The 24,519-nt window shown below is 43.6% G+C and overlaps 2 protein-coding genes across 5 annotated transcripts in view; both read right to left on the reverse strand.

The window, feature by feature from the left end:
• Window positions 1–467: 467 nt before the first annotated feature.
• cdk19 (cyclin dependent kinase 19) overlaps window positions 468–24,519 on the reverse strand; it is a gene marked incomplete at both ends in the record, with an annotated part of 72,361 nt that continues 48,309 nt past the window's right edge. The window contains 9 exons of one of the 4 annotated variants that reach the window (XM_079525486.1): window positions 468–593; window positions 7,426–7,650; window positions 13,421–13,499; window positions 13,834–13,931; window positions 15,183–15,255; window positions 16,165–16,234; window positions 17,292–17,435; window positions 21,702–21,833; window positions 23,514–23,571. In XM_079525486.1, coding sequence (XP_079381612.1) covers window positions 468–593; window positions 7,426–7,650; window positions 13,421–13,499; window positions 13,834–13,931; window positions 15,183–15,255; window positions 16,165–16,234; window positions 17,292–17,435; window positions 21,702–21,833; window positions 23,514–23,571 — 1,005 coding nt within the window. The remainder of the gene's footprint in view (window positions 594–7,425; window positions 7,651–13,420; window positions 13,500–13,833; window positions 13,932–15,182; window positions 15,256–16,164; window positions 16,235–17,291; window positions 17,436–21,701; window positions 21,834–23,513; window positions 23,572–24,519) is intronic. The other 3 variants (XM_079525485.1, XM_079525484.1, XM_079525483.1) reach the window with 3 other exon arrangements.
• LOC306940510 (serine/arginine-rich splicing factor 6-like) lies at window positions 19,522–20,370 on the reverse strand (the record flags this gene model as incomplete). Its single annotated transcript, XM_079525609.1, has 1 exon — window positions 19,522–20,370. The coding sequence occupies one exon, from the start codon at window positions 20,368–20,370 to the stop codon at window positions 19,522–19,524; it is 849 nt and encodes a 282-aa protein (XP_079381735.1).

Raw genomic sequence — 24,519 nt, forward strand, 5'->3', positions numbered from 1 at the left:
AAGGGTACGCCTCTCCACACCCCCCAACCCCTTTTGTTTTTTTTCCTTCTTCAAACCAATCCTATCTTACATGGTTTATCAGTATCTGCCCTGCAGGCGGGATTCATATATCTTTTTTCTTTATTTTTTTTGGTTCCTATGTTTGAGTTGCCTTCACATTGCAGTGCCCTTTGGCGAGTGGGGTTGAGGGATCCATCGTAGAGTTATGAGGTCATCAAAGGTGAAAGGTCAAAGGACACTCTCCCATCACCCCCGTGGAAGGAAGGAAGGAGGGATGGAGTCGGTTCAGAGGGACGAGAGCCGGAGAGAGAGGGACGACTGAAGGCCTATTCATACTCATAGTTTTCGGTGATGAGGTGAGTTGACCTCACCTCATCACTGAAAACTGGAGTATGATTAGGTCTTAGGTAGGAGGAGAAGGAAGGTGGGCATAACTCCTCTGCTGGTTGGGAGTGACTGGGAGCCTCTCAGTAGCGGTGGGTCGCGTGGGAGTACTGGGAGCTCTGCTGGGATGACGATGAGTATCCCATGGTGCTCTGGGGCTGGCTGGAACCTTGGACGTTGCTTTGGTAACCAAGTCGGGAGCCGGAGAGCTGTCGGAGAGAAGATTGTGATCACAGAGTCGACCTGAATTATAGATAGAGGGTATGCGCATGCATAAAGCGTGTTGCAAAGTGAGTGGCAAAGTCAGTTTAACGTTGTTTAATAGAGGGGTTTTCCAACCCTTCGACCGTGGGGGTGGTGGGGTCTACAAAGGAGCTTGTATATCTGCTATTTTTGCCGAATACAGTATATTTTTGGCAAACGTTTACCTATTATAACATGCCCTTAGGGCATGCCCAGAATAGAGGGTATGCGCGTGACATCATCATCATACACAGAAGTTATGTGGAAACACGTACTGAGTGGCAAAAAACTACTTTCTGGCCTTGACGAGCCCATACATCCAAACAGAAAAGTCCTATCTGATTGTATTAAACAACGTTAAACTCACTTTGCCACTCACTTTGCCACTTGATTTGCCACTCACTTTATGCATGCGCATACGGTGGGTGCGCATACCCTCTATTGTGACACTATGATTCATGTGGTTACGTCGTTCTTCAATTCTGATCATCAAGAACTGCTACCACAGATGATGTGGAAGTTGTCATTATTTCTAAAAGATAATAGCAATTGGACCGCCGAATTTACGTTCATGCCAATAACACAAACCGCAGAGCAAGAGAGAGAGAGCAAGTGGTGCCCCACATGGTTAGCGAGGCCACTTCACTGATACACTTTATGAGCCACTAACTAGTTAGTGGTTAAAGCCATTTCTCTCTGATGCTGTATGTTGGCACTGAGACACCAACAGGAAAAGGCTTTGGTTTCTGTGTAGTCTACAATGGTAGCTGTTAAAAGAAGTCCTATCTGGCATCATAACCTGGGTGATTTCTAACGCTTCAACGCTGCAAAGCATTGTGAGCTTGTAGATCAGCTATTTTATTCTTCTAAGTATAACTCAGATCTATCATCGTTTTGATTTGCTATTTCTTTGGGGGGGTAAATAACTTTGTATTTTCTATTTTCACCTATAATTTCGCCCCACAATTGGGACAATGCAGCAACACAGAGACTATATGCTACAAATAACACTTTTGCAACTCAAGTTACAGTACAAGTTATTGAGTTTCACTGTTTGTATTATCCTTTTGGCTGTTTTTTTATATTTTTTTTAATGACAATAAAAAAGTCCAAAGTAGCAGAAAGGCCAATTCTGCAAAACATTAGTCCAACAAGTCTCATAGCCAGTGACCTACACAACTGTATACTGTACCGCAAAATACTCCTTTCTGAGCAGCATCTAACACAGGGGTTTATTTCCCATCTGAGGTGCAGCTTCTAACCACATTAAGGCAAAGGCTTCCATGGTAATTCACTGCGATTTTCCTGCAATTACCCCCAAAGCTTTATAATCTCTTAAATCTAAATGAGTGTTTACTAATCACAGAGTTAGCATACTGTATTCAGATACATACTGTAGGTGTCAGGACCACACCTATATAATCCATTACAAATGTATGTTTTGTAATAATAATCAAGTAACTAAAGTTTTCAAATAAATGTAGTAATGGAGTCAGTATTCTGTAATGACATTCTTGGATGCAGGCGCAGGTTTCAAGGATGTTTAATAAATCCAGGCAAAGGTACAAGGGAATAGGCAAAAGTCGTAGTCAAAGGCAAAGTTAGAATAAGCAACAAACACTGACATAAGCTACAAACGGACGGGACCGTGTAGAGTGGCTAGTGTCTAGTGCAGGCAAACAATACTGACTGAAGTGGAGTGGCAGAGGGGGTGATTATATAGGTGTGGACTAATGAGGAGCAGGTGTGTATAGTTAGTAGGTTGGAGATGATGATCTTTGGAAAGAGGGCATGGGCGTGGTCCTGACAGTAGGACAAGTCCATAGCGACAATCTTGAGTGCATGGCTCTCTCTAATTAACAACCAGCTTACTGGTCCCACTTAGTCGTCAACCTTTGACTCCTGTTTGTACCTACGGTATGGAGATAATTGTGTTATCAGCAACCTCGGGAAAATACTCTGCATGATCATCAATCACAGAATTCTACATTTTCTTAAGGAAATTACCAATACCAATACCAAAACAGACCATTATTTTCACCCTCAACATCCTAATTGACAGTTACACACCGGCAAGTCCGCTATTCCGATGCACTGCTATTACGACGTGCTCAATACTAACCCTGTCCATAAAACGCACACGGAGGGAGAGAGAGAGCGAGTGCATTTTCCGGCACGGGCGTCAGCCCCGGCGTCGCCGCCAACTGCCGATAGTAGCCGCGGCAGTGTTTCTGCATTAGTCCGACACCCTACCCCAAACCCTAACCCTAAATCTTATACCTCACAGGGAAGCCATGGGTGATTTTTAACCAGCAACGCATGTCAGGAGCCACGGGTGAGTTTTAACCAGCCACGCCGACACCCTACCCCAAACCCTAACCCTAACCTCACAGGGAAGCCACGGGTGATATTTAACCGGCAACGCATGTCTGGAGCATAGAGTATAAAGAAGGATAGAGACTGAACTGGCGCGAAGCTCCGCCCCCCCCGCTATTCATGTCAGTGGAAGTTGCTCAGTGGCGTTTTGAAGCACCCGGAAGAGCCTTCTACTTCCGCCTTTTTTTCGATTTGCAAAATGCGGAAGTGCAAACGCGCTCAACGTTAAAGCCCAGCTGCACGGGGTTTCCCAATCATACTTCCACGGGTCCGCCTGCAGTCCCTCCTCTTACTACTAGGGCCCAGTGCTTCAACGTTGGAAAGCCTCACTGGCCCCTTGGGTCTGGAGCCACGGTGCCGCGGCTGTTATCGGCAGTTGCCGCGTCTGGACCGGCAGCCGCAGGACGGACGACACTGCCGCGGCACAGAGCGGCAGTGTAGTGTCATAATACCCCCCCTCCCCGGCAGTTGCCGCCCCTCCCCCCGACAGCGGGGGATCGCCGCTGCCGGGGAATGAATTCGCTCCTTCTGGGAGGAAGCCATGTTTTGTTGACTTCAAAAAAGTGTTTGACTCAATTTGGCACAAGGGCCTGTTGTACAAACTGTTGGAAAGCAGCGTTAGAGGGAAAACCTATGACATTATAAAATCAATGTAGCCTACACCAACAACAAATGTGCTGTAAAGATCGATGGAAAAAAAGAAGACTTCTTTTCTCGAAGCCAGGGGGGGGTTGGGCAGGGAATCAGGGATGCAGCCTGAGACCAACCCTCTTTAACATATACGTCAATGAATTGGCAAAAACATTAGAACTATCTACAGCTCTCCAGCACCGGGCATCCCCCTAGCTGACACAGAAGTCAAATGCTTACTGTTCGCAGATGATCTGTTGTTGCTGTCTGCTGTCACCAACCAAAGAAGGATTACAACAGCAACGTGATCTCCTGCACACTTTCTCCCAGACATGGGCCGTTACAGTAAATCTACACAAAACTAAAGTTATGATATTCCAAAAAAGACATTGCCCCCAGCACCAATTGTTTTTATATTAAATACATATATGTACATGCAAACAAGTATACCTACCTCTGCCTAAATATCAGCAGCACAGGGAACTCAAACGACCTGAGACACAAGGCAAGAAAATAAGGGCTTTCTATGCCATCAATAGAAACATGAAGTTAGACGTCGCAATGAAAATAAAATAAAAACTAGACTCCCTTATAGAATCCATTTCACCTCTATGGTTGTGAGGTCTGGGGCCCACTTGCCAATCAACTTTCAAGAACTTAAAAAATGGGATAAATGCCAAACAACGCAGAGCAGAATTAGGACGATACCCACTAATTATCTGAATCAAAAAGAGAGCATTGAAATGTTATAACCTCCCAAAGGAAAGTGAACCAGACATACTCCACAAAAAGGCCCTCACAGTGAAACCCTAGAGATGTTGTCCACCTCAGCCAGTTAGTTCTGGGACTATTTAATGACTTCTTTTCATTGAGGTCCTCTCACATTGAACAGAACAATAAGCTAAAAATACATTACAATACAAAACACATGACAGTAACATATGCAGTACTGTAACAAATAACAACAAATGCTCATCTATCCTTCTAAAATTACCCTTTATAGGGGAACCTTTTCCAGAAGCCATGTTTTTGTCTTCTTTTTAAATGACCTCAGATTGGTTGACTATTTTACCTCCTCCATCTGACATACTGGAAAGGATCTACCCAAAACCAGAGCAAAATGCAATGCTTTTTAGCTCTAAAAGAGAATACACAGTAGAAAAAGGTAGACGTATAGGGGAGACCAGCTCTGGTGTTATTGGTTCCTGCAGTGTTACACAAGGCTCCAGAGACGACGCATCATCCACAACAAACTCACTCGATACAGCTGTAGACACACACAAAGGGTTCATCAGGGGTTCCACTGAGAAGCTAATCCAGCCAATAAGTATGTTAAGGGTCCTACCACAAGAGATCCCTAAATACTTAATGGAGGAAAGCCTGTCCCTTTTCTAAAGGCCGGGCTTCTACAGTACAGGCAACGTTTACAATGGGAAAAGGAAAGAATCCCTCAGGTGATGGCCACTCTAAATTGTGTTCAGCAGGGTTTTTGTCCACCTGAAACAGCACTTGGGGCACTTGGGGGTGTGAAGATCGTACACCATCATGATGGAAAACCCATCACTGTCTCCATGTACAGCATGTAACACATGGTAACCGTACAATATTGTTTAGTACAGTATAGTCGCAAACACATTGTAAAACAGCCATGGCCCAGGCACTTCAGTCACTACTTTAAGTGCACTGTCACAATATCAAAACAGCTGGAATGCTTGGATATAGGCTGTCAGCTGACTATAACCACATTATGTATACCATATGTATCGAATGGGGGTAGGGTTCCCACAATGCATTAAAATTGCAGGGATAGAGTGACAGTGGGATTGCACAGGGCAGATGGATCAATGCATTGAGAGAAGTAGGACACTGAAGTCTGATCGTGAGGCATTGGCAGCCAGCTTACTTACATTGAAGCAGGATATATTTATACATTTACTGAGGCCTGACTTTGAAGAGCCTACCAGCTGCCCACATGTAGCCGCAGCCCCTGTGTTACAGTATATATATAACCTGAGAGCACTAGCATCACATGATCCTCCTAACCAGCAGTGTACTGTGTGCACCTCTTCATGCGCTGCGCTGCGTTGCGCTGCGCTGCGTTGCGCTGCGCTGCGCTGCGTTGCGCTGCGCTGCGCTGCGTTGCGCTGCGCTGCGCTGCGTTGCGTTGCGCTGCGTTGCGCTGCGCTGCGTTGCGCTGCACTGCACTGCACTGCACTGCACTGCACTGCACTGCACTGCAAACTGCCCTGTGCAAGAAATCACACATTTGAGGGCTATGAGCCAAAGATAGTGCTGGCGCCAAGATTGGGGAACAACAGCGAGCAGACAGGACAATGTTTTGCTGTCAAAGCAAAGTATTTGAGATACTACTTGATTTGGACTGCTATTAACTATAATAATAATAATAATAATAAACCTTGTATATAGCACCCCACCTTTCATACAAAACATGCAGCTCAAAGTGCGTTAACTGTGCTGGAGGCTTATTTCCATTGTGGTCCCTTAAGACACTCTGACTGTAGAGATAATCTGCCAGATATATAAAGGGATAATCACATATTTGTTGACTCACTGTGATACATGGATAGGTATTGTGCAATGCATGATTTTGGCCATATTACGTTACATTTCACGTCACACTGTGCAATGGGAAAAAGATAAAATCATGACTATCCACCTTTTCTGCCTGTGCTAGCTCAATTCGGTCACGCTGTGCTATGACCTACGATACGAACTATGTTCAGCCTCAAGTATCTCAGGCCAATGTTTTATCTCAAGAAACACAAAACAAAACTTGACTTATCAGAAGAGGACTATATGGGTTCGGGTTGGCTATTCTCCAAAGAGAGCTGATAACATTTACATGACATTCTATCACAAAGTTGTCTGCAGCGACAGATAGCAGTCTCTGTTAACACAAACAATGACCTTCCTTTTATCTTTTTTTTTTGTGGCTTTCAACTTTATTTTATATTTTTTATGGAGGGACAGACAGTAGGCTGACAGGAAATGGGGAGATAGATGGGGGCAGTAAGGGCCGTCGGGATCGGGAGTCGAGCCCGCGGCACACTGCCAGACTGGATTACCAGCCAAGGTGCCTGGACCACTGAGCCACGGCCCAGGCCCTTACATTTATCTTTACGTGTTGGTTGCTGGCACTGGCTTACAGTAGTCTAGCACTACCATAGCACTACCATGATGTAGTCAAAATGTCTGACATGGCCATAACCCTATAGAAACCCACAATGAGATGGAGAAGCTCGTAGACTGCTCTTATTGTCACGCTGAGTGACCCAAGACCAAAGATTTTGGCACGTTTATGCTACTATATGATGTGGAAATTTCATCTGAGAGAAGAACACTTAAACATCCGATAACAGGACATAAGGACAGCAGCTGGATGAGTAGTGAAAACAAGAAGTCTTATCTTGGCAAGAGAAAGTCAAACAAGTTACTGAACAGTGTGGCTGCCACAAAAGAAGTACTGTAGCTAACAATTTTCTCTTGTTGTTGTTGCTACATGACTGCTATAGAGCTGTACAGTATGTTGTATGAGCGTGTGTGCCAGTGTGTGTGTACCAGTGTGTGTGTACCAGTGTGTGCGTGCGTGCGTGCGTGCGTGCGTGCGTGCGTGCGTGTACACTGGAACGTTTTGCTTCTGTAACAAATTCCTGCTCATAGTACTTACAATTGTACAGCAACGGGCGTCTGGGTGGTCTACAGTTAAAAGGATTTAATTGGGCAGAAAATGAAATGACGATATAAATCACTATAGGACACAATTGTACTAACCTGGTATTCTGACTGTAGCACCCCAGTGCTTGAGGAGGTGCCGGAGGGTCCGATACGAGGTTTCTTGTTTGGGGGTCCCTGGTCCTGGCCATGTTGCAGTCCTCCGCCAGTGGTGGCCCCGGTGGCACCGTTGGTTTGCGCCGAGCTCTGCTGGGTGGGGGCCTGCTGAGCCTGCGTCTGTTGCTGGGTCTGAGCCTGCGCCTGGCCCGTCGTCTGCTGGTGAGTCTGGGGGGGGGGGGGGGGGGGGGGGGGGGCAGCCAAGATATATATGTCCAGTTGTAAAGGAAGAAAAGCATACTACCGGTATATCGTCGATGTTGGACGGAAACCTCCTATCTCCATATTATAACTTCTTGTGTTTTTGTAGATTAACGCCCTACTTGACCATACTACAGACCATACTACAGACCATACTACAGACCATACTACAGACCATACTACAGACCATACTACAGACCATACTACAGACCATACTACAGCCCTACTTGACCATACTACAGACCATACTACAGCCCTACTTGACCATACTACAGCCCTACTTGACCATACTACAGACCATACTACAGCCCTACTTGACCATACTACAGCCCTACTTGACCATACTACAGACCATACTACAGCCCTACTTGACCATACTACAGACCATACTACAGCCCTACTTGACCATACTACAGCCCTACTTGACCATACTACAGACCATACTACAGCCCTACTTGACCATACTACAGACCATATTACAGCCCTACTTGACCATACTACAGACCATACTACAGCCCTACTTGACCATACTACAGACCATACTACAGCCCTACTTGACCATACTACAGGCCTACTTGACCATACTACAGACCATATTACAGCCCTACTTGACCATACTACAGACCATACTACAGCCCTACTTGACCATACTACAGACCATACTACAGCCCTACTTGACCATACTACAGGCCTACTTGACCATACTACAGACCATACTACAGCCCTACTTGACCATACTACAGGCCTACTTGACCATACTACAGCCCTACTTGACCATACTACAGACCATACTACAGCCCTACTTGACCATACTACAGACCATATTACAGCCCTACTTGACCATACTACAGACCATACTACAGCCCTACTTGACCATACTACAGACCATACTACAGCCCTACTTGACCATACTACAGACCATACTACAGCCCTACTTGACCATACTACAGCCCTACTTGACCATACTACAGACCATACTACAGCCCTACTTGACCATACTACAGACCATACTACAGCCCTACTTGACCATACTACAGCGTCACACTAAAGTTTCAAAAGTAGCAGATCCACAATCTCGGAATACACTGCGTGAAGCGATGCGCTATGACCTTGTAGATCTGCTTCTTTTGCTACTTTTCAATCTGAATCCTGAAAAGTAACAGGACCATATGAGGTCCAAAACTGTACTTAAGTATGAGGACAGAGACGATATGTCAGTCTACTAAGAGAATTACAAGCATACTATATCAAACAGACATGATGACCAATGTTTCCCATGCAACATACTAGTGTCATGTCCAGGGGGTGTACTTGTACATCATGTCCAGGGGGTGTACTTGTACATCATGTCCAGGGGGTGTACTTGTACATCATGTCCAGGGGGTGTACTTGTACATCAAGCGAACTCACGCTACAGAAACAGGAGATAGGCTCCTTCCCTATGGTCCTCATGGCTCGGCAAGGCTTACTTATACTCATGAGTCATGACCAATGTGTCGGCCATTCGAATTCCCTTGCTCAATTCCACATTGCAGGCCTGTGTTGCTTCACCTCAAAAGTACGAGAAAAGAAGTGATAATAATTGGTAGGTTGGAATCGCCCTCAGGACGTATACACATGTTTCATGTCCACTCTCTCTGCACTCTCCTTTTGCCCTCTTATGAACAGTGGTGGAAAGTAACTAAGTACATTTACTTAAGTACTGTACTTAAGTACAATTTTGAGGTTCAGGTGACTCTGATGAAGACCACAAGGTCGAAACGTTAGTCGGTTTGTTGTATACACGTAATAAAAGGCTTGAAATGTCCGTGTCCTCTCCTCCTTCTATATATATTTTTTTAACTTGTGAAATAGGACATTCTACATAATGTAATAATTTGGGTATTTGGTACTTTAAGTATAGTTTTGGTATTTTAAGAACATTTTGATAGTTGATACCAATACCGTAGTACTTTTACTCAACTTTTACTTTTTCCACCACTGCTTATGACGCAGTTATGTTATGCATTAATGCTGGCAATACTGCAGTGCTACCAGATGTCAAGTACAGTACAGTGCAAAATACATTGATCAAAGGGCTAATTTACCAAAACCATTTCAGTTTATTCCATTACAGAGAACAGCAAAGAATGTAGTATAACAATTTAGCTCCTGGACCTACAGTAGCCCCTCCCCTTTGTGGAATCATGTGAACAAAGGAGGCTGCTAACAGTCCATGTGACTATGCTAACAGCTGGAAAACATTTAGTGACTCTGTTCAAAGCCACCTGTTCTGTTTGTTAGAACTATGTAATAAGAGGTGCGTGCGTGCGTGTGTGCACGTGCAAGATCCTTGCTGTCTACATGCGGAGGAAAGGACACTGCTTGCTCCTTTGAACTGCCAAACATGCACAATAAAGTAGGCCTACTATACCTGTTGTAATATTAGAACATATTAGAACATTGTAGCACTAATAATGGACGCCACATTCTTGTTTGTTGTTGTTTTAGTTCATGTACTTAATTGTCAGGTAAATCAAAGTGCAGATACAGTTTTTTTGTGACTACAATGTTTCAACTACAGGTGTAAAAAAATGGTGACATTATTTTCTTGCACAAGTAACTGACTTATTAACTGACTAATTTAACCCATTAAATCCAGGAAATTGGCATCTGTGTATTTTATGTTTTTACTGTAGATATTTGCGTTGGCTATTCAAAAATAGCAGAACATGTTTGAAAAATCTTGAAAGTGTGAGAACTACAACTGATCTATAGGCATTTGTAGAATCGGCCTAGGGTCTTAACGTGTTAAAATGTGATACTCTCTCTATAAATAGGCCTACATACTGCATACTCTTGCAACATACAGTTACAGTATACAACTGCAGGCTAGTGGGATCTGCATTTGATGCCGCCACCAAGTAGCAGAGTGAACTAAAAGGTCGGCAATCAGTCAATGACGTGTTGTGTTCCAGTTTGGAGCCATCGATAGCTCTGCTCTGGGATGATTTACAGGAATTACGCTGTGAGCCTGGCTCGCAAACCTCTCACAGGCTCCCCACGGGACATAGACACGTGAGCCCACTGGCTACAACAATAAGGCTCTCTCATGCCCAGCCTGGGGCGAGAGAGAAAGAGAGAGAGAAAGAGAGAGAGAGAGAGGGGGGGGGAGAGAGAGAGAGAGAGGGAGGGGGGGGGGAGTTGCAGGCTTGCAGCCAGGACTCTTCTTGTGCAATGCTAGGGCAACACATCAATCATGTATAATTGTATATGATCTTTTTTTTGTCCCCAAAACTATGTTTTTCCCCCCATAAATGAATGCCCTATTTTGTCATACTGCCGTGTCACACAAAAGTAGCAAAAATATCTGATCTAGAAGCTCAAACGTGAGCTTGTAGATCTGCTATTTTTGCTCTTTTTTTTAATTTGAATTCATAAAAGTAACAATTTCGTACATGCACAAGGTTTTCACACGACAGAGACGATATATTCAAATTCAAAATAATTAAGTCTCCCTCTTATGTTCATAATGTTCATGCCTGCAGGGGAGTTTGTGGTGCAACCAGGGTACAATGAGAGAGAGAGAGGGGTGGGGGGGGGGTCTTGTGGGGCTCACACAGCCTTCCTGGCTAGGCTATAGGCTAGGCTAGGCTAGGCTAGGCTAGGCCAGTAGTGTGTGGTATATTACTTACTATCGGGTGTTGCCAACTTGATAGCAGCTGCTGTAAACGTGCTGCAGGATCTGGGGATTGGAATTAAGCTATAGATAGATAGGGGGAGCAGTTAGTGTACTACTGACTGTACACAGTACACTGTGCCCTTCACCTTGCACAAACACACAATCTGCCATCTGCCACCTTCAGTATAAGGAGGTGTGCACGATATGGACAATTTTGAAATAACTCTCTCTCTCTCTCATATGGGATCATGACGTGTGACTTGCGATATGGGACATATGCAGTTTACTCTGAGATCTGAAAACAAGTGTGTGATGTTAACCTCGAAAGGTGGTGGTTTGACCTCTGTTCTATACTGCTGTTCATGTTTGGCCAGCTTGTGTTCTGCTTCCTCTATCACTCTTGTCTCTCGACAGTAATCTGAGAATGTTCCGAAAAGCCTTACGCATCGCACTGTTCTGGGCTTGCATGATGACAAAAATCAGCAGTATTATTTCTACTGTTTATTAGCAGGGCCTACTTGTTACAAGCATGCACATTCACATGTCTAGGACAAGTCTGTTGTATTTTATTTTATAAACTGTCTTGTCTTCTAATTGTATTGTATTTATTATTATTGTGACCACAGGTCACATTTACTATGAAAACCATCCGTCAGTTAGTTAATCACCCCATGCATGCCTGAGGCGTGACGCCTCCATATAATATGGCCATCTCCATATATGAAGATCACGACACTGACCTCATCTAACCCTGCATAACTATACATGGAGAAGGCTGGATCACACCTAGATCTGCATATATGGAGCCGGCCAGCAACTCTACATCTGACCTCAAACCTCAAAACCTTAGATCTCCATATATGGAGCCGGCCAGCAACTCTACATCTGACCTCAAACCTCAAACCCTTAGATCTCCATATATGGAGCTGACCTGTTCTGACATTCCATATGTTGATCCTTCCCCACCCGTCCTTCCTGTTCTGACATTCCATATGTTGATCTGACCTCATCAAACGCTGTACACTCAAGACACGCTCCATATATGGCCAGTACAGAATTCATTCCATATGTTGATCTGACCTCATCAAACGCTGTACACTCAAGACACGCTCCATATATGGCCAGTACAGAATTAATTCCATATGTTGCCAAAGCGCCAACGCTCTTCCAGCAGTCTGCCGTCTGCCGCCACCCAGGAGGATACTTGCCGTGCACGCAACCTCTCGCCCTCATGGGGTCTTACTGGTTATATAATGTGCCCCAAATTGTGTGTCACAGAAAATCCTCTCCCAGGATATATTGCACCGGATATTATCTGGTGCATTATACTGCATGGTCACTGTCAAATAATAAATAAACAATAAAATAAATATTGAAATCCTTTTAAGTCTGTTTAGAATATGACATGTGATATTATAAATAAGCAATGTACAATTCATTGTGTGTATTTAAGTATTAGAGGTTCTAGAAACCAGACGATTCTGCCATTGCAAAAAAAAAGAATTGCCCTCGGCAAGTATGCTAAGTATGCAAATATTGGGCAGATTTATCACCAGAGGCATTTTTGTAATACGCCCCTTGGAAATGCACGTTCCACACTGAGATTCCAGGCCAGGTTCTGTACTTTCAAATGAAGATGTAGATTGTAGATAAACCAGACAGACAACTCCTGGTTACTTACACACTGGAGTAAATGTAATACATATACTGTAGGGTTATGCAGGGGCGTAAGGTTCTTAAAACGTCAGTGGGTGCTCCCCAGCCCTTATGCCATAGCCATAGGGTTTATGTCTGAACACTTCACTCACACTACAGATATTAGGGTCCATGAAAACTTTAACAAGAATCCGAGTCCTTTCTCTGGATGAGAGCAACAGCTAAAATGGCTAAAAATGAACAAAGTAAACAAACTGTTCCAAATCAGTGCCTCTATTCTGAAAACCACTATGGTAGCTGAAAAATTATATCCCCCCTGTGAAAGACAGACTCCATGTGCCACTGTGGTCAGCTCACAAAAACAAAAATACAGTTTCATGTCCGTTAATTCTATATTCCACAGTGCCAGGGGATGATTACCTTCTCCGTTTTCTCCTCAGGCTCGTCTTCATTTAGAAACTCTCGTTTAGGGTAGGGGATCTGGCACCCAGCAAACACACTGGATCAAAAAACAACAAAGAGAGATAGGACTGAATTAGTTGTTTGCTGTGCACTGACATTGTGGCGATAAACAGTAAACACACATTTGTATCCATTTAATGAATCAAACTTGTTCTCACAAGAAAAACAACAACAAAAAGACGACGACGACGACAACAACAACAACAACAACAACAACAACCTGATGGCCGATTAAAGAGTGACATGCCAATTCATCATATTTCAAGGAATAAATCACTTTTTTTACATTTACAATAATGGAATGCAGCCTCTGACTGTGAAAATATAGAGGAAATGTTCACAAAACATTTAACAATGTATTGGAGTCTCACTCAGTGGTCGGTAAGGGGTCCTCCAGGAAATAGGGGTCCTGTAGTGATTGTTCAGATGTGATCCTTTTTGTAGGGTCCATTGTAAGGAGTTTCTGGAGCTGAGGGCATGAATGAAACAGTTTGTTATTCAGGCTTTTAAAGAGGCTGTTTGGGTTCTTCATCTTGAGTGATCTCCATTTGTTTAAGCCAAGAGTTAAACATAATTTAAACTTTTCTATATCCTCTTGAAAAAAGTGTTTTTTTACCACTTAATATGGCAGCCATTCTGCATTTTCAAAGCATATTTATTTCAATATATATATATATATATATATATATATATATATATATAGTGTATATAGTGTATATAGTGTTTTTTATTCTCGATTCCTCACGGTCCAGATTATGAAAGTTTATTTATCGTGGTGATAATGACAAATCTATAAAACTAAATATAAGCGCAAACACTGAATTGTGAGCGAAATCTACACACCGCACTGCCGTCAACAGTACCCCCCTAGTCAGGGTAAGAACAAGTATATTGGAGAACCGTGCACTGTGTGTGAGTGATATTCGTCTTTACATAATCCTAATGACATGTACTGTACAAAATGTCTGGGCACAGCTGTACACATTCTTCACATTCGTCTTTCTGGACAACCCCCCCCCCCCAAAACAAACAGCTTTTAACAACTTGCCAGTGAGAAACAAAGAAACAAATGGTAGCAGCTAGCTGAGAGACTCTTCTGAATCAATGGTTCTCAACCAGCGATTTGGGAACCACAAGTGGGATTTGGTTGGTCCCTTCTCTAATGTCTTTCTATGCAATGGAAGCTACTGTACCATGTGATCTCTAGCTAGCATCCCTGCATGTAGAGAGTGTGTGTGTGTGTCATTTCTGCTTGAAGGAAAACAGGAGGAGAGGTGATGACGTATGACAGTTCATAAGTCTGATTCAAAATTAAAGTCTTTGTCACTGTGAAACATAACGGCTGTGACATAAAACATCTTAAAAACCGGCTGTGACTTTGTTCATATTTATAGTTGCTAGACAAATACAGGTAGACCAAGAAACGTATCAATTCAGTTTCAGTATAGTATAAACTACTGTATAGAGTATAGACCAAAGCGGCAAAGCCAATGAAACAGAGTATATGGCCATGCATGAGGAACACTAGACTATGGGGTGAGCGGAGCAAACATGTGCATCGTTTCTAGAGCTTAACATAAACTGGTCATATTTACATAAAACCCAATGACCATTTTCTCATACTTTTTGTGCAAATTATCACACTGGTTTGCCATGTTTACATACTCACAGCTACAGGGTATAGTGTAAATATAACTACAGTAGAAATATATATACCCACCAAGAGGAAAACCTTGCTGTCAGGCTTAACTTTATGCTTCTCCATATATTTGATTAGGCTGCTATTTGCATACCTGTAGAGTATGGAACACAAGCAGAGTCATACACAGAATATTTTATATGTCCTACAGTATATAAATCTGGTGGAAAAGATTTTTCAAACTGCTCAAAATGCCGGAAAATCTGAGGGCGGAGCTTACTGGTCAAAGTTACAGATGTGTTCTGCATGAGTCAAGGTATAAACAAGGTGCATTGATTTTGGCCAAATGAGGCATGAGTTATGCCTGTTCAAAGTTTTCATTTTCACACGATTGCTATAGCACCCCCCTTTGGCCAATTGGAGTAAGCCTTGTTTCAGTGCCATTTGACATGACCCTCTACCATACTGTAAAGTTTCATAAACATGTAACTCTGCATCTATGTGTTAGGGGCAGAAGAAGATTTTTCATAAAACTGCAATTTTCATTGGCTCATAAAAGCTTAATTTTAAAAACAAAAGCGAGACACTCCTTTAATAGATATTGGTCCAAAGTTCACGTGAAGCAAGCATCAAAGATCCCGGGAAGAGATAGATTTCTTTTTTTGGGGGGGGGGGCTTTCACCTTTATTTTATATTTTTTATAGAGGGACAGACAGTAGGCTGACAGGAAAGAGGGGTGAGAGGTGGGAGTGACATGCAGTAAAGGCTCGGTAGTCGAACCCGCGGCACACTGCCAGACTCGGGCTACTGGCCATGGTGCCTGGACCGCTGAAGAGATAGGTGCCAGGCCGGGAAGAGATAGATTTGAACTGTTTTTCAGTTCCTCGTGAGGAGACGCATATGTTTATCAAGGTTTTATAGCTGACGGTCACACGGTTCATGAGCTATGCCTGTTCAAAGTTTGCATTTTCAATTGAGTGCTATAGCGCCACCCTTTAAACAGACAGAACATGTTCTGTCATAATTACTTGAAAGATGGTCAGAGCATCAGGTGCCTACTCACGTTGTTCTCCTGAAGTCTTTCTGAAGTGTGGGATATTCTGGCATTTTCCTGATGTCTTCCCAGTCCTTATCTGAGGGATTAAAAAAACAACAGCTTGGTTTAAAAGGTTGTGAACCTTCACATCGCTTATGTTTCGAACAACTGTGGTGTGCTGGAGGAACCCAGAAAAATGCAATCTCGTTGACTTCTTTATGGGGGTTAAGTTTGGCTGTGCGGGCGCTTGGGTGGCGCAGTGTGCTAAAGTGCCTTCCCACAACCGCAGAGGCTGGGGGTTCAAATCCACCACAATGCGTCTTTACACTTAACACAATTGGCCCGTGTTCGGGGAAGAGAAGCCACAAGCGCCACATTTACTTCATCCGACCGTCATTATTGTCTTGTATACGACACTTAGAAAACCGGTTTAAGACAGTGCTTCTTTTCGGTGATACTCAGAGCACTCTCGACCACGAAAGGGCACCCTGTGGCCCGGGTGCATTCTAGTGCTTTCAGAGCTTGTTTCCAGTTGCACAAAGTGTGTATGGGGTGGCACCCACGCTGGGCAAGACCTACGCTGTAGAGTGCATAAACGGAAGTGCTGGCACCTCATCCCATGGGTGGCCTGTGCCACCTGAGGCCACCCCCCATGGAAAGATCACTGACTAGGAGGTAGGAGCCACATTAATGATGTGACGTAATCATGCTAGCAGACGCGGGGGAAACAAACGCTCTCTTCTCACTCACATCACCTGGAAAGGACAGGTAGACAGAATGCAGTCAGTGGCAGACTGGCCGTGCTTCTGCAGTCAGAATCACCTTAGCCTATGTCTTCTCATGTCCAAGAAAAATCTGTGATATCTTGACATATTAACTTAGCATTCACATGCTCATTCGCAGTTAGGTGATTTTCTTTTTTACATTGTGTGCCACTAGAAGGGCCTGCAAACTTTGGAGGGAAGTTATGGCCAACAGGAATAAAATCTGAAAAGTCTGCCTGATGTCATGTGCCTTGCATCACATGACTTCAGAGATAATGTGCACCGATTTGTGTGAGCTTTGGACACGATTTGTAGGAGCAATAGCAAAAAGTGTGTTTTGAAGAAAACAGAAAATCTAGTATGGCACACATACTGCTGATATGCACACACCTGCCGGGAAGCCCATGACGCTGAATATTCTGTCTAACTGGTCATGATGGAAGGGGTTACTAGTCTTGATGTCTTCCTGGCGACAGTGAAAGATGGGCTCTGATGTCAGCAGTTCTGCAAAGATACAGCCAATTGCCCAAATGTCTGTGGCATTCACACACACACATGCACACAGAAGAGAGAGGGAGAAAGAGAGAGAGAGAGAAAGAGGGAGGAGAGAGATAGAGAGAGAAAAGAGAGACATTAGGGTGCTGTTGAGCCGCTGCAGTATTTTAGTCGGTATGGAACATAGGGAAGTTGGATGTCAAAGGCATGTGATTTAATGTGGAATTCATTGCCCCCATCTCATTTTCTGGTAGAGGCTTATCACACTATTGCAAAAAGTAATACAGTAATACAGAAGGAATACAGAAAGAAAGCCCGACAAATACGTGACCAATTAGACCGACCCGTCGGGTCCCGTCACATGGGTTTATTGAAACAAAACACAGATGCAAATTCATCAGCTTTGAGGAAGTCAATGGATATATACAGAAGGAAAGGTTAAACACGTTACCTCCAAACACGCATGACATTGTGAATGTGTGTTTTCAAACTATGCTTCTACAACTTCCCATTTAAACCTGTATCAGTTAAATGTGTTACACAAAAAAACATCTATGACAGGGGTTTTCAACTGATTGTGAACGAGGGACCACCACCCTGACTTCATCTATCTGGGAACCACTGTTAGTTGGGAGGGGACATGGGCTAAGATTAGTGCTTTTCTAACACTTGCTATATGCATCCCTATGTGTATGCATCCCACAGTTTCTCAACCAATGTCCATTGACTATAATAATTCCCTAATAATAATAATGACTCAACCAGACAATCCGGTGCTCTTCCTCCCCCCCTTGAGATTCTAACTCCCTTTTTCGGTTGAATTTCTCGACCTCCAACTTGTCAGTTATCATACAGTAGGTCACCCGGTCATTCAGTTCAAGGTTTCTCAACTAGTGGAAAGATTTTTTTTTTTAAATCAACAAATCCTACATTACTAAATGCATGGTCAGGGACCACATGCAATACCTCCATGGCCCGTTGAAAACCCCTGACCTATGATGTCAGTTGAATATGACATATCTATGACGTATGACTTCCATTATAAAATGTAATATAGCTGCAAGCAGCGATAAGATGGGGCCAAGCCATAAAGTTGGAGACTGGAAATGATGTCATTTTTTTGTTACACTTTGATTGGCTGAAGAAGTTGTCTGTCAACGCTGAACTGTACTCCAACCATTCATTAGCAGGGTCCAGACTCCGTCCAGACTCCGTCTGAAAAAAAAGAACTACTGGTAGTGTGCACGAGACATTTAAAATGCTATTACAGAGGAGACATCATTAAATACCAAGCAATACATTCTGTGCAAATACAATACAGAGATATAATCATAGTTTAGATCTGAATTCACACGCAAGCACCTACATGTTTACTTAAATTACTTCAATTTGAGTTTCATGCAATACCTTGTGAACCAGTAGTGGGCCTACTCATTACTCAACCACTGGAACTAAATGTCTCGGCATGGAGACGTGTAGTCACTGTTCAGGGTTCAGTTTGTAAAAAAAAGGCGGGGAACATTTTCATAACCACTCAAGCCCTATCTTTGTCATACAACAAATAGCAAATGTATCAACGCTCTTCAAGCTCACAGAGCTTGTAGATGTCGCTAAGTTCGCTATTTCTGAAATAAAAAGGAAATCTGGTTATTATTCTTTTTTTTAAATAATTTGATTGAACAATTTTATTTTATTTATATTTTACCAAAATATGGATGCTGGGGTGGTTAACATTCATTTTTAAATAGTTAAATTGTGATATTATATCAAACATAAATATCAAACAAACAATAAATATCAAAAAACATTTCCCAAAAGGAAATGCATGTATTTAATTCAGTCTGACTCTGACCAGAAGCAGGGATAAAACATATCCCCAAAGGTGATAAAAATGAATGACCAGAAGGAGGGAGTTATGGACTCCCACCCCATTTCCCCCAGCAAATCCAATGGAAATCCAATGGAATTAACGTATTCTACTCTAAAATAAGGTTTTATTTACTAAAGGTTATGGATTGCAGCTTTAAATGTGATTATGGTGAACTCTGCTATTTATTCTTTACAAATTCTCCTTTGCTTCAGCGGTGGTCCATCTTGGGAACAGTGGTGGTCAGTCCGTCTTGGGTCAGTCATGGGACGCTGATCTGGTACTGGAAGGGGATTTGGAATGGGAGGGAGAGGCCGGTGGGGACTTCAAGGGCCGACGGTCCTCAATGGGAGACGGAGACTTCGAGGCAGTCTTGGCGCGTCTCATGTCCGAATGGGTCGGGGACCTCGAATGGGAGCTCCTGCTTCTCCTGCTTCTGCTGCGAGAGCGACGCCGGCTACGAGACCCGGACCGGCTTCCTCCGGAATGGGAGCGGCGGCGCCGAGACTTGTCTTCAACCAGACGTATCTTCCTCCCCTTGATGTCGGTGCCGTCCAGCTTCTCTATGGCTCGCTTCATGTCGGAGCGGGTGCTGAATTCAATCACCCCCTCGTTGGTTCGCTCCTTGTGTGCGTCAGCATAGGTGACCTCGCCCGCTTGCCGCATGAAGTCTTTCAGGTCCTGCCAGCTGCACCTGCTAGACAGATTCTCCACGATGAGGCGGTATTCTGTGCGCACAGGGGGCCCGTACTTCTCCCTCCCACTCCGGCTTCGTCTGCTGTAACCACTACCGCGCACTCCTCTGTAGCCGCCGCCACCGCCGCCGCCGCCGCCACCGCCGCCACCGCCGCCGCCGCCACCGCCGCCGTACGCATGCCGGTCTCTCCGGGGTCCTCGGGCGTGTTCGATGATCACTCTCTCTCCGTACAACTCCTTCCCGTTCTGTTCGTACACGGCATCGTTGGCGTCGTGGTTGTCCTCAAACTCTACAAAGCCATATCCATTCTTCAGGTCGATCTCCAGTAACTTGCCAAAGCCACTGAAAAGTCTTTGAATGTCCTTTTCCCGGACGTGATAACTAAGCCTGCCGATATATACACGTGGCATTTCTGAGAATATTGAATTACACTTTAGTTCAATATATAAGTCAAAAGCTAAAAGAGAAGCGGTAATTCTTATTCAACACAATGATTGATCGGTCATCAAGGCGAACTTATTCAGAACTAAAAGGGAAACTCAGTAGAGCTCTTATCTTTCAGGCCCACCCATATTGATGACATCATCCTTAACCAAATATGTGATGATGACAGGCTTGACCAAATATGGAGCTCTACATGGCTACAGAATGCCAATGGCATCCAAGTACTGACATCATAATGCCGACGTCAGTCTTGCCCAAAGACACACACACACACAAGCTGATACACAGACAGGGACGAAAATATAATCTCTCTCCTGCCTTCAGCAGTCCTAGGACAAAGTTCTATGTCGCTAGTTCCTTTGTCTGTACATTACGTTAAAGGGAGAATTAAAAAATGTTCAAGCTATCCCATTGTTCTGATGCAGTGATATAAATATGTTTTCAATGTAATGTGTCCTGGGAACTAGGGGTGGTCTTTTAGATGGGTCCCAAGGACATTTTATGAGTACAGTACTGAGTACAGTATTGCATCCCAGGACCCCTGGAGGGTGACATGATTGTGTCCTTTCTCAATTTAGTGAGTCTAAGGATGCAGGATGCAGGCTATTTTCATCACTGCTGATGTGAGGAAGTCAACGATATAATACCTTATGTTATTGTGTGTCCTCAGGATGTACAGAATGTACGGAATTGTGGTTATTGTTATTGTGGGCCAGCAATGTTGGGAATGTATCGGGCTCCTGGTGGCGCTACAACACATGTGAACGTTCATCATGGCAATCAGGCACTGTGTTCATGATTTGAGGCATTTTGTTCAAAGTGAACCACTCCTGCCAACTTTAGATGCATATCTTTGCCAATCAGGATGAAATATGAAAAACTGGACAGATCTACCTTGATCACATGACTATAGAGATCATGTGTATCGATTTGCGTGATGTTAATTGGACAACATCTGTGGGAGTAATGTCAAAAAATGCGTATTGCAAAAATTGGCCTCCTGGTGGCACTATAACAGGCCAATCAGAAAACATCCAGGAAGTGTGTGTGCACAGTTTCACATAGATCGGGCCAACGATGCCAGAGATTAGCTGTTCACTAGTTGGTCACAGACGGACGCACGGACACACAGATGGACGGACGGTCGGTCTATGTTTATACTCTCAGACTGAAATTAAACTGTGTAAACGCGCACGCACACACACACACACACACACACACACACACACACACACACACACACACACACACACACACACACACACACACACACACACACACACACACACACACTGACCAATAGCTTTGGTGTAGTGTCGGGCTCCTAGCAGTAACTCCGGGGCCCTGTACCAGAAGGTCACCACCACGGGGTCGAGGTCCGCCAATGGCTTGAGAGGAGAATTGAAGAGTCTGGCAAAACCCATGTCAGCTGCACAGTGGAAGGACAGGAGAGATAGGGGCAGTTAGCAAAGCAAACAGACCTACTAGATATCATATAACAAATGATATGGATGGAATGACAAGGGGCCGCTGTCCAAGGCTGTTGTATAAGCATGCTTGTAATATATTTATTATACACAAGACTTGACACATCCCTGTATGCTTGATTAGTGTTGCAGAACTTGTTTGTACCACATTTGTCTGTATCTGTCCTGCCTTGCTTACCACTGTATCATGTCATCTTGTGTCATATGATACATACACAAACACATTATCTAAATGATTACGCAGCTTCAAAGTGTAAGTATGGTTATAAGATTATGAACACAGGTCAAGTTTTGTTTTTATTACAATGCTCTTTGACCTAGAGGTACGGATGCAATCTTTTCACATGCATGGCCCTGTCTGTAAAAAAACAACATCCTGCTGTTGAATGAGGGCATTGTCACATAAGACAATATTATCCCCTGTTCTTTACCGAGTATTAACTTGTTGGACTGTATTTGGGGTGGTTGGGTGACTTGTACGGTTCAAACAATGGCCAAAAGTGCTCAGTAGCATTTTCTACTGAGGGTACAAACATGTAAACCTTAGCTAGCGTGTGTGCGTGCGTGCGTGCGTACGTGCGTGCGTGCGTGCGCGCGTGCGTGTGTGTATTAAGCCCTTTGGGGGTGCATACTTAGTTTAGACTAGTCATTGGTTAGACATGGGTTAAGGTTAGGTTTAGCACTTTGCAGAATTTCTCTTAAAACTGTCCAGTTGCACTTTTTTGCATCAGCTGTAAGTCATATGCTTCACTAACAAAGTTGCAACAGTAGAACCATCTTAAGTTCAAGATGAGCAATTACTGTATTTATCAATAACTCGGCCCAGAATGGTGTAATCAAATATTCCTGTGAACCAAGTATACAAGTATACTAAGAAGGTCAAAATGAGTAATAGAGGTTTGAGGGGCACTATCCCTTCCAACGTTTGGCTTTTGAAATTACGTCATATGGCAGCCAAGTTTATGGACTTTTAATGTTTGTTTAGAGCACTTTTAACAAACATAGAGTGGCAGCCAAATCTATGGACTTTTAATGTTTGTTTACAGAAACATTGATGTCATGTGAAGTCATGTGGCAGAAAAAAAAACAGAAACACTACTGACGAATGAAGAGGTGCTCAAACAGACTCAAACCATTATTCAGACTCAGAGTCTAGTATATTATGTAATAGCACTTATTTGAGTCTCCGGTGGGTTAAATGCTGTAGGAATAGTGAATAACCTGACTGAATGAATTGAACATGAATTGAAAATGGTGGACCCTGTTGTAAACAAGTGTTAGTGCTTTATCATGGTTCGTCCACAAATAACAGTTTTTGTATTGACTTTCGTTTGAAATGTAGGCTACCCATTCTGCATACTGTGAAATCAAAATTTCAATCAAACAATCAGCAATGAACAGTTTAAGCAGTTCCCAGTCAAATGAATGATACTACTACTACTACCACCACTTTGGATTTAGCCTTTATGGAAATCGTGACACAGTAGATTTGAACATTTGAACGGTGTATAAAAATGCTACTCTCTGCAATGCTTAAACCTCTTTCTGTGGAGTGATGAATAACCAGCTGCTCAATAGTCATCTACAATATCTCCATGCAGGGGAGGTTGAGTACTTCTTACCAATCTTTACTCTTCCCCGTTCAGGTCCCTCCCCCATGACCAGAATGTTGGCTGGTTTCTATAGAAGAGAGAGAGAGAGGGGGAGAGAGAGAGAGAGAGAGAGAGAGAACAACACATGTCAAGACACATGTCATTTAGTGGCTACTCTTATTTAAGCAGCTTATAAAACGCAGAATTTTCTAGAAGGGTCCACATGAGCATGTCAGTCAGTCCGTGTGCTGTCAAGGAATTCCTAGCCTCGGGGACTGTAATCTGAGTTCCCAGAAGTTTTCGCCAGCTCCCGCATTGGCGCATTACATGGGGACCGCAGGAATCCCTCCCGTGGGAATATAATGGGGTAGCCTATAGGACACTGTTGACTCCCTGTTGTGTGTCCCACATTTCCTAATATGACGTTTTAAAACGTTTGGATGGTTAGAGGCGGCGCGATTACATACAAGGTCAATGCAAAGACGAGAAGTTGCGCGAACAGGCGCGGCGCGACCTGGCGCAGCACAAACGGGATGAACCGAGGCGAATATATTCAGGTCTGAACGCAGCTTTACATAGCAATCCCTCTCTGCACTCTGCCGTCCTCGACTCTACTGGACTATCCAGTAAATTGAAAATGAGAAAATATCTTTAAACCCTAATTAAAAAAGAAATTCACACATGTTATAAAACGAAAGTCTAAGTGAATTACTTAAACTATACAGTATACTTCGTTGACCGGGATCTCCCAGCTAGGGGTCTGTACTTGGCCCCCTCCCTACCTTTTCCCCTCCGCACCAGATCTCGTTGACTGTTTTCACAGAATATTCACCTATTATGCCCCAGAACAGGTTTAGCTTCATGATAAGTTAAACAAATGACAGAACAGGGGGAGGGGAGGGGTGGGTGAAATCAGTCACAATACGATATTGATATTAAGGTATTTGGTCAAAAATATTGTGACACTTCATTCTGTACATAATACATATCGGCCAGCCCTAGGTTGAGGTTAAGCGCTTTAAACGCCAGCATCTGT

Source organism: Electrona antarctica (assembly GCF_951216825.1).
Source record: "Electrona antarctica genome assembly, chromosome: 17".
Classification (NCBI taxonomy): domain Eukaryota; kingdom Metazoa; phylum Chordata; class Actinopteri; order Myctophiformes; family Myctophidae; genus Electrona; species Electrona antarctica.